Here is a 10,745-nt window from a genome sequence, read left to right on the forward strand (position 1 = left end):
TGTATCGCCTTAGTGTCACTTTCAAAACAGAAATCAAGAATAATATAACAAATCTTAACAATTTAGCAGAACTAAAGAAAAAAGAATCGGTGTATCCAACAAACATGGCGAAGAATGGACAGTACCGACACCCCGACTAAATCTTGTTAAAGAATGCTCTAATGCACTCTTCCATCTCTTCTAAATAGGTATATCCACATTAATTTCGATTTGTTTTCCTGTTCACACCGAGAACTTCATAATTTGTTTTTTAATAACGTGGTTTAAGTTTCCTTATGTATACATATTGCTGTTTTGAGCATTCTTTGGTGTTTCCTTGATGTGCTTGTTTTTAAAATTGTATAAACTCTCATGCTGCCTCCCTGCCAATCATTAGGATCGCGGACTCGTCAAACTGCTTAAGGGCAGCAATTTCTATGATTACTCCATCTGTATTGTTAGATGGGAAACAAACTTTGAAACTTATTCAGCGAGCATTTTCACTGTGAATAATGCAGATTGGTTACCTTGTATTTTGTGTGGCTAGTCACTGTTAATGTGCACGGTTCTACTGGTGTTTCCTTTTCGCATGACGTGATCAGACTGTTTGCTCAGGACGGCCCCGATGGAGTTCGCACTCCTGGGTGTTCTCCTTCCATGAATGGCAGCTTAGCAGTTGTCTTGCTCCCTTCCGAAGTTTTTGGTCTTAAATTGAACTCCATCACCGAAGAGTATAAAATTCTTAACATCTACAGGCCTAAAAACACCTAGCCCCCCTGTAAGAGGTTCTAATATTGTTCACTGACCATGCTGCTGCTTCTGTATGCACCCTTTCCACCATAACTTTATCCTCCAGTGCAATGTACAGTGAATGTGTTTTCTGTTGAACACACTAAATAATTTTATCATTACTCATTATTATCAGTTGCCCACGAACAGCAAAAGGCTCAACACAATGGTACCTGCAATGAAGAATACAGGAAATGACAAATAGAAAATAGGGGGGCCACAAATAACGAAGGAAAGCCAAAACAGCGTTAGAAGCCTTAAGATCTATGCTGCAGCAAGCCCCTTCATTCACTCAAGTCCACATAGTACCTAGAAATGTTGATTAGGCCTAAGGTTTTTCACGTTGGACTATAAACACCAATAGCTACAATGTGTATGTCACCAGTTGTACCTCAAAAGGTTTTTGTGAATATCTCCAGACATGGCACGTCAAAACTCAAAAAACAAAATGCCTGCAGGTCACGCAGCAAACCACCACCTTCATCATCATCATCAGCCTGACTACGCCCACTGCAGGGCAAAGGCCTCTCCCATGTCTCTCCAATTAACCCTGTCCTTTTCTAGTAGCGGCAACCATATCCCTGCAAACTTCTTAATCTCACCTGCCCACCTTACTTTCTGCTGCCCCCTGCTACGCTTGCCTTCCCTTGGAATCCACTCCGTCACCCTTAAGGACCACCAGTCATCTTGCCTTCGCATTACATGCCCTGCCCAAGCCCATTTCTTCCTCTTGATTTCAACTTGGATGTCATTAACCCGCGTTTGTTCTCTCACCCACTCCGCCCACTTCCGATCTCTTAACGTTACACCTACTATCATTTATCTTTCCGTAGCTCGCTGCGTTGTCCTTAGCTTGAGCTGAACCCTTCTCGTTAGCCTCCACGGTTCTGCCCCATAGGTGAGTACCGGTAAGATACCAGCAAGAAACCGGTAAGATAAGGCAGCAAACCATACCATGGAACAACAAGCAAGTCTGTGATAGTCGGCCTCGATGTGCACTCCAAGCATCCTCTCTCTGCTGCTCTGTGCATCGAGCAATTCCTGTACCAGCTTTGCATAACCTGACAATAGAGTCCATTACCCAGGCAACTGGGCAGGTCCAAAGAGGGGGATGTGTGGAAAAAAAGCAAGAGCCTCTGGCCTCTCCCCCCCCCCCCCTAGGTTAGCAGCAAGCATTGTTTGAGCTATCACTTAGAAGGCAGTTGTGACCACACAATCTAATTACAGAATGTTGTTTCTTGCTCTTCCATATCCACCAACTACATGCAGAATGTTTGTCTGGGTGCGTTCTTGTGCTTTTTCCTGTTTGCGTGCTGTCCCCAATTTCATCAGCTAGATGCACCCACTTCAGCGATGAAGCGTCTAATCGAAGCACACACTTAGAGTCAAAAAAGCAGGCCGTTTAAGTGTTTCGTTGAAAGAGAGCCATTATTGAGCCAGAAGAGCAATGAAGCTCTATTTCTGGTTATGGTGCTCGGCTACTGACCCGAAAGAGGTGGGTTCGATCCCGGCCGCGGCGGTCGAATTTCTTTGGAGGAGAAATTCTAGAGGCCTGTGTACTGTGCGATGTCAGTGCACGTTAAAGAACCCCGGGTGGTCGAAATTTCCGGAGCCCTTCACTACGGCGTCTCTCATAGCCTGAGTCGCTTTGGGACGTTAAACCCCATAAACCAACCGACCAACCTAACTGCGGGAAAAGGGGTGCTGCTTTTATTACAAGTTAAGAGCTCAGTCAGCATGGTAAAATTTGCACTGCAAAGTAAAGATAAGACTTATTTTTAAAATGTATGACCAGAACAATGAAAATTTCTGTACTTTGCTTACTTATTTCCACAAGGTTTTAACTATAAATTTTTCTCTGTTCTTGGGGCTTTGAGTTAACAAAAAGCAGTAGACAGCTTAGCATGGCTAAGAGCGGAATAATGTGCAGTAACACTCTTTATAGTGGGCACTTAAGGTCCTAACGTGCTAAAGGCACTTGGCCTAAAAAACTGCCAAAAGGCCTTTGGCCTAAAGCTGGACAAAGGCCTTTAGCAAGAATGGCCTTTGATGAAGAGACCTATACCACAAAGGTATTTACCCTGAAAGCATTTACCTTGAAGACCTTCACCGAAGTCAATAGTACTATTGCACTAAAAGGTTTAGTGTACACTCTAGCTTACATCATGTAGAACTTCCCTGCATAAAGAATGAGAAACGAAAAGCTACTTTGTAGCACTAGGCTCTATCACCAATATATTTATTAACGATGATCGCTTGTTAATTAAAAGATGTCCAATTTGCAATAAAAGCAGCTTCTACATTTTGCATATTTGCGAAGTCCTACCTTGGTTCTTTAAAATGCCGCAGACATAATGCAACATCGGCAGACCAGAGAGACTGTGGATAGGACACGAAAAACTCATCCTGTCAAGGACACAGCGGGCATGCTGCAACATGGTGTGCACACAACGCTGCAAGCTGAAATCCTGTCATCGGATGGTTTTCTGTTAATTGTTACTAATAAACAAAGGCAATTCTGCAAACATGTCTGCGGAAGACTACCTAACTGTGCATAAGTGGTAGGTAATTTCTACTGTACCCGTTGCCCTTGTTTACAGTTATGTAACAGCTATATCTAATGAGAGCAGGCATAGAAGATAAGTATAGTATTCTAATATATGTAGACTTGGAGTTACTTGTTCCTTGGATATTTTGTACATTGCATGCATTCTGTCATCTGCAATAACGTACTGCATTGAGTTGAATCTGTTACTAGCCTGCTAGCTAACCACACGACCAGTGCTCATGCATGTTTTCTCCTGTCCAAAAATAATAAAAGAAAAGACCGCACATGCCCTGGAGAATCCACGCACCTTGAGGATGTTGGCGTATGGCACCACAAATCGGTACTCCGCAACTCGCTGTGGACAGGCACTGTGGTGGTTGAGGTGGAGGTCAACATGTAGGGACCGCTGGTCGTGTTGGAAGGTTGCACCTATGTGGTAGTTGCGGTGGTCTTTCACCTTCCGCCTTGAAAAGAGCTGGTGCTCGACAAATGTCTCCAGTCCCACCAGCGTGCCGAACGAGACGGAGAACAAGGCGACATCTCGGTCGACCGGGTGGGTGGCCAGTGGAAAAGCGTCAACGGGGCTGGGCATCAACCACTGGAAAAGCCCCCCACCGTCCTGCTCCATGTTTTCCCTGCCTGCTTTACACCATGCCTGGCCCACCTGTGTGGCAATGTGGAAACAACCATGACCATCACATGCCAGATTATGTAACATCACACGACAGGGATTGTGCAAAATCACACGACAGATATTGCGCAACATCACACCTCCTAGGTTGCTTGCAGTTGGCCAAGCATAATGAATGTTGCGCATGCCGTGCTTTGGCTGCCACCCTAGGTTCTAGCGTGTGTGTATGATTAGTGTGGTTAATCTGTGACAGTACGATTAGTAAAAAAATAGTGGTTGAAGGAACGGTGGGAGAGGATTAAGGCATGCTTATGTGCCTGGGGAAACCAAAAAGCACTCCAAGTAACCCAGGGTTTCTTAGGGACATCACACGACAGATATTGTGCAACGTCACACCTCCAAGCTTGTGAAACTTGCCAAAACTAAGCGCGTAATCATCGCTGCAAGCCCATGGACCATCTGCCATCCTTCCCATTTTACCCCACCGCGGTGGCTCAGTGGTTACGGCGCTCGGCTGCTGACCCGAAAGACGCGGGTTCGATCCCGGTCGCGGCGGCTGAATTTCGATGGAGGCGAAATTCTAGAGGCCCGTCTACTGGGCGATGTCAGTGCACGTTAAAGAACCCCAGGTGGTCGAAATTTCCGGAGCCCTTCACTACGCTGTCCCTCATAGCCTGAGTCGCTCTGGGGCGTTAAGCCCCAATAAACCAATAAACCATCCTTCCCGTCATCACCACGTGAGGTTGTTTACTCCAAAGAACCACGTGATCGTGCCAGGAACATGAGCACATATAGGCATGTTCAGTATACCTGGGTATTCAAACTGGGTTCCTAAGAAACCCTGGTTTACTCTGAGTGCTTTTTTAGTTTTTAGTTTCTCCAAGCACGTAAGCATGCCTTAATCCTCTCCCACAGTTCCTTCAACCACTTTATTTTTTTACTAATCATACTGCCACAGACTAACCACACTAATCATACACACGCTAGAACCTAGGGTGGCAGCCAAAGCACAGCATGTACAACATTCATTATGCTTGGCCAACTGCAAGCAATCATGCACAGAGTCTCTTAATGCAGTTCCATTTTTTTTTCTTGACAATGAGATTTACAAGAGCACACTCCTCCCACACAAACAACCCATTATATATTTTTTTTTGGGGGGGTGGGAATATACACTCCCAAGCATGCTATCTTTTTGTGCAAGAAAGCTGTTCAACGGTAGCATTTCATGGCATGTTGTAATGGAAGTAACCCTGATGCAATGACAGTCATGAGGGATGGCAAGAAACTGGCCTACATATTGAAAGGGGCTTAGAGCTCCACTGCGAGATATGCAGTGTTCTGTGCATGCACATTCGTTGCCCGCAGAGTCGCTGCATATGCTAGCTCACTGCATACGCCCAACTCAAAGTGTCTATTATCACTGGCACCCGCCCAAGCGCAGCCGTACTGCTACAAAGGAAATGTATACAACTTCCACAGAGACTTCGTAGGTCCAGGATGAACTTTTCTTTAACTAAGCAGTTTCTTCGGAAGCTTTACAGCTTTCCTCTGTACCTACTGAGACTGGGGAGCACTAGGTTCAAGACAAGGCAACAACACAAGACACGAGCGATTGTTTTTAGCTGGTCAGATCTAAAATTCATGACTTGCGAGGATAGCTTGTATCTTGCATGGTTTTCGATTGCTCGGCTATCTTGGCTGGTTTTAACGCTTTTATGTTTGTGTGTCCCATGACAAGATATGTATAAATTTATGCCATGTCGAAAATAAACTCAGTTGTAAGTAAAAAAAATTGCGCTCGTGTCTCGTGTTGTTCCTTTGTGTGTGTTGTTCCCTTGTATAGAACCTAGCGCTCCCCAGTCTCAGTATGCACGACCAGCTAGCGCCCTACAAAGCTTTACTGACCTCTACCTGTATGGCTGGGCTTGTGTGGATGCCAATGAGTAATTACTCCCCTTCTACTAATTTTTCTGCCCCTCCTGTCCAAGACCTTGTACAACACCAGTAGCAAGTAATAAATGAATGAAAATAAAATAAGCCATATGTGCAGGCCAACTCGGAACCATGCCCCTACCTGCTGGTACTTGTAAGACAGGTTGAACCACAGAGTGGCTGACCACTCAATCGTGCAGTCCACCTGGTATATGGCCTCTTCATAGAGGTTCTTGACGGGTTTCCTGTACACTTCGCTGAGCACAAACGACGCATCGGAGTCCAGGAGAGGCGCCTGCTTTGCAAAGAAGGCTCGGTAGGCAGCGAGCCGCCAGTCATGACTGTGCTCATTCTCCGCGATCAGCCACGACAGCTGAAACTTCAGCTGGGAACGCATTCTGCACACGCAACAACAAATCACATGGGGCAGACCTCAGTGTAAGCAGCAACATCAAACTTGTTATTAAAACGCCTGAAGGGCCGTTGCAGCAAGATTGAAGTTTGCCTGTATCGACAGATTATCACACTATAAAACGTTTACCTGTCTATGTACAGCGTCAATCACACTTAGAGGGAGCACGGCTCCTCGTGTGCGCAGCCACGTGGAGCCGTGTTGCCTCTAAGTGTGATTGACCCTGTATATACGAGATAGGGGGGTGGCGAGATTCTGGCATTGTGAAAATTTATTGTCGCATTGTGTGCACGATCGTTAGGGTGCATTATAAACATGCCCAATGTATTTGCCTTTACAAGGGCTCATCTATCATCATTTTCTGTCTGCACTGCAAAGGACTAGACTGACTTGCCCAATGCCGTCGTACTTCATTCGAGACTTATCATCACTCAGATCATCCATCGAATCAACCATGTGCCCAGAACTCGTCTCATGTAATACCCCTTTAATTGGGCCTTTGAGGATGTAATACTAGAATAAGTAAGTGTGCTGGCTGTTTCTAAACAGGAGGACTCACATCCAGACATATTTTGAAAGAGATATTTTGTATATATATTATGTAGATATGAAAAACACTTATTTTAAAACACGTGTAAGCAAGTGCTTGCACACTTGCCACTTACGCTTGCACAGGTGGTTCCTTGTCGAACCAGATCGCGCCTGCCTCTCCCACGAGCGTTCGATTTCACACACTGCACACGGATTTTCGCCTCTCCCCAGAGGGCGCTACATCTTTCAAAAACGGCGGATTTCTTTCCCAAAGCCAAGTACTCGTAAACGTTTCATGCGAGAAGTGACACATAGCAACTTCGAATATGCGAAAAAAAAATTATTCGCTTTTATGAAAAAGGCAAAAATGCGCAGCGACACCGGCTGGTCTGTACTGCTTTTCCGCAACTGCATTCCCCGCCTGTAATCATATGGGCGATATGGGCCGTGAGACTCATCTGAAACACTCGGGTGAGCCACAATAAAAGGCCGTAACTTATAACGGAATACACCCTAAAAACTGCAAATCAGCCCCAGATTTGCCATGCCTCTAAACTAGATCGAACGTCCGCTAGTTCGTACAATCGAACTAAAAATATCGATGTCGCTAACCTAACCAGCGCTCACGCAAAGACGCAGTTTGACAGAAGAGCAGACGACGAACAGCTCTGAAAATGCATGCGATCGGGCTGCACGGGTCCTCACTACAACAGCAGCAACAGTTAAGAACATCCTCGAGTAGCCAGAACTGAGCCACGTCAGTTACATGTGAACGCTTGAAAGCTGTATCAAATGAATGAACACAGCTGCCATATCAGTAGCGCGACCGGTGCGGCATGACAAAGCATGCTGTGTCGACTGCATCGGGTAAGCATAAAAATCGGGAGGCCCGAAACGTTCGGCAGCTAGGCGGCAGCAGAACGAACGCGACGGTGTGTGCGAATATGTGTCACCCTGTAACCGTCATCAAGGAAAGCATTGCAAGACCGCGCGCAACGAGACGATTAACAAGTTAACAATTCATTACAGTCTGCTTATTATGCGAGAAATAAACCCGCCGTGCCTTACCTTTAGAGTTCACCACGGCATGGCACCCACTGCTGTCGCCGTCTTTGTGGCAGATCGAACGCGAGCACGCGCAGCCACGATAGCGCGTTCCACTGCCACGACTACCGCGGTGCACGCGCCGGCGGCGACTGATTGATGCAACCGTTTGCTGCTCTACGCAGAGCCACCAAGAATATTACAGTTAAGATACCCATAGGGTTCATGCATAAAAAAACGGTGGTTCAAGTTGGCCAAAATTTAGGTTTACGGATTGCAGCGACACTACCAATGGCGCAAACTGTGTTTCTGTTTCAAAGTTATAAATTATTAGTAAACAAACAACCTTCTGGCAAAAAAAAATTAATGAAACAGATCCTCAAAAGGTAAGTTAGGAGAAGAAAAAAACTGCTTTCAAAACATAATAACGTTATCAAGTAACAGCTTTTATTTTTCACTTCTAGATAGCGCTGCCATCCGTAAACACTAGTGACTGTAGTTTTGGGAGAACCGCAAAATGGATTAAGACAAATAAAGATGGACAGCTTGATTTTACACAGTGCATCGAAATAGCTGCGAGAACGACCGCTGTGGATGGCATTATTAGACATCGAAGGGGCTTGTGACAATGTAAAGCTCGCCCTGTTATTGCAAATAGGGTGTGAGCTGTGACACAATGTGTTTATTAAAGAAGTTACAAGGAAAGCAACATGTGCCCCTGTGCGCCTTGGTTTCTGTGGCTGTTGGCTTCTCTCATATTTATAACGAGCCCCTCATTCCCCTTCTCTTGTTTGCTTAATTGCTTAGCGAGGGCCTCGGTTCTGGCAGCCTTGACGCCATAGGAAGCATAAGAGAGTTCTCACACAGCTTCCACCCTCGCCGTTCGATGGCGTTCTACATCACACCAGTGGTAACTCAGGACGTACTACGTCCGCCGCTTACGAACGTGGGTGGCGCTGATGAACACTCTCAAGGTTAGGTTATTTGTAAACATAAATAACCCCGAAAGCAGAAGATTTCACAGCCGTCGCCGTAGCTCAGAGGTAGAGCACCGGGCGCGTAATTCGGAGGTCATGGGTTCGGATCCAACCGGCGGCATGTGGTTGTTTTTTCTTCTGCTTTTCTAATGAATTACCTTTAAGCGATAACATATTAAGTAATATTCTAAATTGATCAACACCACAAAATAAATAAACAAATTAAAAAAAGCCCCTGTGCCTCTTGGTTTCTGTGGCTATTGGCTTCTCTCATAGCTTTGAATAGGCAGAATATTGAAGGTGCAGGAATAGTCGATTGAATAGGGACTTATACTAGGATATATATGTCCTTTATCGCCACTCCTATTTATACTCTACATCAGAGAGACTGAACGGAAGATCGAAACGAGCGGGTTAGGGTTTACTGTGTCGTGGCGGCGAAGGGGCCAACTGGAGACAAGTTGCATGATATCCTATGACATCGTTCTTCTAGCGGACGGCGCAAGAGGCCTTCGAGATAGGAAGACCCTTGCGTAAATGAGGCGGAGGCCTCATTTCCGCAAATGGGACTGAGATTTCAGGCTACAAAACTTACAAGTACCTTTGTATATGTAACTAAATGACGGCAGCGAGACGAAAAAGAGTAAATTATAAAAGCAAAAAAAAATTTAGCTGAAAATTTAAAATTGGTTTTTGAGGAAAGGAAATGGTGCAGTATCTGCATCACATTTCGGTGGACACCGGAACCGCGCCGTAATGGAAGGGATAAAGGAGGGAGAAAAATCGTGCGGCCCCGGGGATTGGCTGTGGTTTGACCAATGGCCATCCCGAGTAGAACTGCGGGCAACGGTGGTGGTGGTGGTGAAAACTATTTGAAACTGGGGAGTTTGGGACACGTAGGTCCCTGGGCCCCCGCACGGCCCCACTGCACTCAAACGTTCATGTCCCGGAGGCTCATGACGCTGGCAGCCCGGCCTACGGCGATGGCTTGCTTGGCCGGGTCCTCGGAGCGCAGTAGGGTCTCCCATGCCTCCCAAGTGGTAAGGTGCTCCAGGCCCCGCGGGGGAGGGTCCGCCGCGCAGAGGAAAAGGATATGGTCGAGAGTGGCTTTGGGGTGGTGGCAGAGGGTACAGGAGGGGTTTGTTGGACTTGGTGATAGCGCGAGCGTATATAAGGGGATGGGGAGGGATGGGGTGGGGGGTACAGTCGACGCTCGGCTTTGCAGGCCTGCGTCATTTCACTGAATGAGTGCATGCGCTCCCGCGAAAACCCCAGATCGGAGGCCGCCGGTGTTCGGTTGAGAGGTCCTCGGGCTAAAGCGTTGGCGGTCTCGTTCCCGGGATTCCCGGAGTGGGCAGGCACCCATATCAGCTCCACGTGGCGGGGCGGGTGTGCGGCGAGGGAGTTCAGTATGCGAAATGCAGGGACGTGGACTCTACCGCGAGAAAAATTTAGTATGGCAGTTTTAAAATCAGATAGTATAAATTGGGCAACGGCGTGGCAATCGCAGCGGCGGCACCTCTGAATCACCCGGAGGAGTTGACGGTGGCCTCAGCGCCGCAGCTATGTGCTGTGTGACGTCACTCCTTTTGGACAATGCACTGTTGGCGCAGCGGTGACGGCACCTGTTCTGACGTCACTCATTCCTCGCGCATGCGCAGTTGGGGCTCTCCATGGCTCTGCGAAATCGCTCACACCTAGCGTAGTGTTGCTTCCGCAACAAAACATGTGGTTATTCCGAGAATCTGGAAAGGTGCAATGGTACCGGGCTTGACGTTTGCAAACGCTGTGGTGTGCTTGGGTTCTGCCACAAATTCGGCACTAGAAATAAAGCAGACCGCAAAACATGCTTGGCGCATGATAGCCCTAGCCGCTTATGTGCCATTAAACCCAACACAA

General features: G+C 46.8%; 1 protein-coding gene across 1 annotated transcript in view; it reads right to left on the reverse strand.

Moving 5' to 3' along the window:
• LOC149356166 (uncharacterized) overlaps positions 1-8,141 on the reverse strand; it is a 48,051-nt gene extending 39,910 nt beyond the window's left edge. Inside the window, exons 1-3 of the mRNA XM_089576267.1 lie at positions 7,894-8,141; positions 6,025-6,280; positions 3,624-3,980 (exon numbers count right to left, since the gene is read on the reverse strand). Coding sequence (XP_089432393.1) covers positions 3,624-3,980; positions 6,025-6,279 — 612 coding nt within the window. The 5' untranslated portion in view covers position 6,280; positions 7,894-8,141. The remainder of the gene's footprint in view (positions 1-3,623; positions 3,981-6,024; positions 6,281-7,893) is intronic.
• Between the last annotated feature and the right edge of the window lie 2,604 nt (positions 8,142-10,745).

Source organism: Amblyomma mixtum, chromosome 3 (assembly GCF_055824585.1).
Source record: "Amblyomma mixtum isolate Tamu chromosome 3, ASM5582458v1, whole genome shotgun sequence".
NCBI classification, from domain to species: domain Eukaryota; kingdom Metazoa; phylum Arthropoda; class Arachnida; order Ixodida; family Ixodidae; genus Amblyomma; species Amblyomma mixtum.